Source organism: Patella vulgata, chromosome 2 (assembly GCF_932274485.2).
Source record: "Patella vulgata chromosome 2, xgPatVulg1.2, whole genome shotgun sequence".
NCBI lineage: Eukaryota > Metazoa > Mollusca > Gastropoda > Patellidae > Patella > Patella vulgata.
The window spans coordinates 40,386,133-40,390,292 of NC_065880.2; the positions used below are offsets into that span (position 1 = coordinate 40,386,133).

The 4,160-nt window shown below is 32.8% G+C and overlaps 1 protein-coding gene across 1 annotated transcript; it reads left to right on the forward strand.

Moving 5' to 3' along the window:
* Window positions 1-306: 306 nt before the first annotated feature.
* LOC126809534 (uncharacterized) lies at window positions 307-1,164 on the forward strand. Its single transcript, XM_050534161.1, has 3 exons — window positions 307-312; window positions 751-846; window positions 1,075-1,164. The coding sequence occupies exons 1-3, from the start codon at window positions 307-309 to the stop codon at window positions 1,162-1,164; spliced, it is 192 nt and encodes a 63-aa protein (XP_050390118.1).
* Window positions 1,165-4,160: the final 2,996 nt, after the last annotated feature.

A 4,160-nucleotide genomic window follows, 5' to 3' on the forward strand; every position in this document is an offset into this window, starting at 1 on the left:
TCAATTTTAACTGTTAATTTGTTTATGTGGTTTAAATAGTACCCGTTATTACAAAATGTTTTTATAATAGCCTATAACGCAGTGTTTATTGTTTGTCTAATGGGTGTTTTGTTATCACTTGGAACATTAAAATTTGCTTCTTAAGGATTCATTAGGTATACCAATTGTTTATCATAATAGATTATGGCCAGTTCAGGCTACTCGTTCTCGTTCAGATCAGTTCTTCTCGAGCATACCGGTATACCGGTGAAGTTTCTTCTTGTCCTCTAGGCCATGGATATACATGCGTGGCAAGTAATACTTATAATGATAGTAATATGTTTAGCCATTACAATATTATTTGGAAATACTCTAACTTTATATGCTATATACAAAACAACGGTGTTACACACTATACCAAATATCTATGTAGCATGTCTAACTGTTACTGATCTACTTTCGTTTTTTACTTGCTTGGGATTTGTTTTATTTCATATTCCTTATTCACGAACTGTGTTCAACAATAAGGACTTTTGTATATCATTTTATGTGTGGGCATTCTCATTAACATCTGAATCTGTTTTGATGATGACGATCGTGTCAATTGACAGATGCGCTAACGTCAGATTTCCATTCAAATATCAACTCTGGATGACAAAAAAGAAAGCGGCTTTAGTTATATGTGTAAGTTGGGTACTGAGCCTCACAATAAACGTGGCATTATTTTTTGAAAATAACTGGTCAAAGAATATAGTTTGTTCTTCTTACCAGATCCTTACTAAAGGTCAAAAATTAACAATAATAATATCGTTTTTCCTTGTAACTGCAACTACATTAAGCTGCTATGGTTACATAATTTGTGTTACAGTGAAGCAAAGAAGAACTATCCAAATCCAAGAGATAAATTTTGGCGACAATTTAATGTCTATTAACAATTCAAGAAAGTCTGTCAAACTTTATTTAATTGTATTTTCCATGTTCTTAATTTGTTGGTCGCCATCTGCACTTTGTGTGATTCTTAGTTTATTTCGATCCGAGGAAACGCCATTACCACAGTGGTCGATTCACCTTACAGTTTGTGTAGGTTTATTAAATACAAGTTTAAATTTTCTGGTTTATGGATGGCAGAATAAGGACTTTCGAGAGGCGTACAAGAAAATACTTTACAAGCAAAGAATACCATAAGAGAGTACTTCTGTATAGCAGGATAAATGGTTGCAATTATCAATTTGTAGGTGTGTGTGTGGGTGTGTGTGTGTGGGTGTGTGGAGGGGGGGGGGGGGTCGTTAATTTGTATTTCCTTTAATATATATATATAAAAATAGCAAATTTAATTTTCTAGCACTTAGTACGCCATGACCTCAAACTTAAATTTTTTCTAAAGCCTTGCAAACACTATCTTAATTGAGATTGTGGTTCCTCAATGTAAAATTAGCGGCCGGAACTATAATACAAATTGTGTTCAATTAAAAATTGCCGTCCAGTATCAAACCTTGGTTTTCGATCAACAATCTTGAAAAAAATGCATTGCTTACCAGTTAATAGGTTACGCTGAACATGTAGAAATATTGTCGTTGCGACATTGTTTTCAATTTTATAGACAAGAAATAGAGGGAAATGATGGCCTTATATTCTATTAATTAATGTCTTTGGCAAGTTGTGGGATTCAAACATATTGTTTAATATGTAATTAAATCAAATTAGTGAAATAAGTGACAGATTGTTATATAAAAAAGATTCATAATGTGGTAAACATTCAATTTTAGCTTGTGGGGAATTTCTCCGGTAAGTTTCCACTATCCATATAAGGGCGGATTTCCACGTCATTAGGCTAATTGACCAATCTCTTTAATTATTTACATCATATTTGACCAATTAGATAATTGAACATCAAAACCCTAAGCTACAAAACTATCATATTTGTGAGAATTCGTCAGACAGCAGCTTGGTTCTGGAAGGGAAAAGATGTAGCAATTTATATCAGCAGACTCGCCCCAACGAATCTGGCTGGATGGGTTTTGAGAGAGTGGCTTTACTGTTATTGTACTATGCTTGTATCTATGTATCAGGCTATGATAAATATAAAATGTAAAAACGAACTGTTGCATTGTCATTCCTGGCCAGACAAACGTCTAAACTAACTGAGATAGATAAGAAGAGAATACACAACGTGAAGTGGAAGCAAAGACGACAGGTGAAAATACCAGACGACCACAAGGGCTGTTCTAAAATATGTAAAAGAGAAGATAGAGTATGCGTCACACGTTGGATGTGGGGAGTTGTCTCCGCATATTTTCCACATCTAACCAGCGACTGCATAGCACTGCATAGTGTTACAAACAGAACTGTTTAAAAGAACAATATCAAATCCACAACGATATTATTCTCTCGTGTGTTCAATAAAACTCTAACTTCTGTATTTTCTGCTTTGGATAAGCAGAGATAAGCAATTTGTTGGATGGTGTTTTGCAACACTATTGTAACAGAGATCAGTTTAGCAAAAATATGATTTATTTACATCGGAACAGAATATCAGTTACATAGATACAACAGGAACTAAACTACATCGGGAACTAGACTACGACAGGAACACACCCGGACGGTACATAACCCGAGTTCAGCCGATGCCTTGGCAGAGGGGCGGAATGGTGGATTTAATATAGTTATATGTGTTCCTGTCGTAGTCTAGTTTCCGATTTACTAAACTGATCTACTGTTATCACTAATAGTGCTACAGTATCAGTTATGGATACCGTGACTGTGAACCTTGAAATTATTCGTCACAACAGTGGGAAGTACTTAACGAGATACACAGTATGGAAATTCATAATTCAAGGATGGAAATGGAAAAAATCAACAAACATGGCAAAAGACTTACACAGCGATGGCGGTGGAACAGCATGGAGCAAAAATTTGCGTTATTTTTTGCTTTGAAGGGTAAGTCATTTTGTTTTTCGAAGAATGTAAATTATAATTGTTTGTTTTTTGAACACATATTTGAATAGTAACAAAGTATTAAGAGATTTATGTTAAATATAACATTATTTAAGGTCTTTGAAAAAAATCTTATTTAAGATTGGTAAAATGTATTCAAATCATTTATTATCATTTATTTCATGTAAAAAAACAAAATGACAAAATCCTATGTTAATTTTTTTCTATATAAGTACGTTTTGTATTTACAAAATGTTTGCTACTTTTTTCTTAAAATTATATTTTGATCGTATAAATTTCCTTTTTGTAATGTTTAGAAATGATGTTTATATCGTGTGCGTTGTTACTTTATTGTGTATATTATCATAATATAATATTATTTTATCTGTTAAGGCACGAATTGGCTATGATCTAATTAAACACGTATTAATCCCATATGTCATTTACAAACTACACATCATCTGTGTACAAGCTCCACATGACTTCAAAGGCATACGCACTCTTCAGTAAGCATACCATGACGTGATAAAGAGAAAATTGCATGTATGATCATGAGTCGTATCTATTATGTTCACTTTTTTAAATCCATTTATTATACACAAAATGTACAAAATACTTTAAATATCTATACAACTTCCTTGTAAATGTCAATGTGTATATGTATATAGTATTGTAGTTAACAAGGAGATTGTCAAATATGCATCCTCATAAACTAAAGTTATGTGATCAAGTTTTGTTTCATTTGGATCCTCCTCATAAAAATTCCCCCACTAAACTCTCTTTATTGTGTTGTTCATAACTCAAGCGTAACATTCGATATGTAAAAGTCATGAAAAAATATGAATACGGCACCCCCTGACTTAAACATGATAAACATTGTATTGGTGTAATGTTTAGTTTAACCCCGTAAAATATGCCAAAACAGTGTTTACAGAAGACTGAAACTTATGTGATCAAGTTTTGTTTCATTTGGATCCTCCTCATAAAAATTCCCCCACTAAACTCTCTTTATTGTGTTGTTCATAACTCAAGCGTAACATTCGATATGTAAAAGTCATGAAAAAATATGAATACGGCACCCCTTGACTTAAACATGATAAACATTGTATTGGTGTAATGTTTAGTTTAACCCCGTAAAATATGCCAAAACAGTGTTTACAGAAGACTGAAACTTTAAAAAAAACGTAAAATAAAGACATATAGTAAGCATGAAGTGACAAAATTTAATATGAAAATTGATTGACATC

Bases quoted from the DNA above. Each gene is read 5' to 3' on its own strand.
- LOC126809534 (XM_050534161.1), top strand. The intron at 847-1,074 runs GTGAAGCAAAGA...GGTTTATTAAAT, and splicing joins GTTACATAATTTGTGTTACA to ACAAGTTTAAATTTTCTGGT.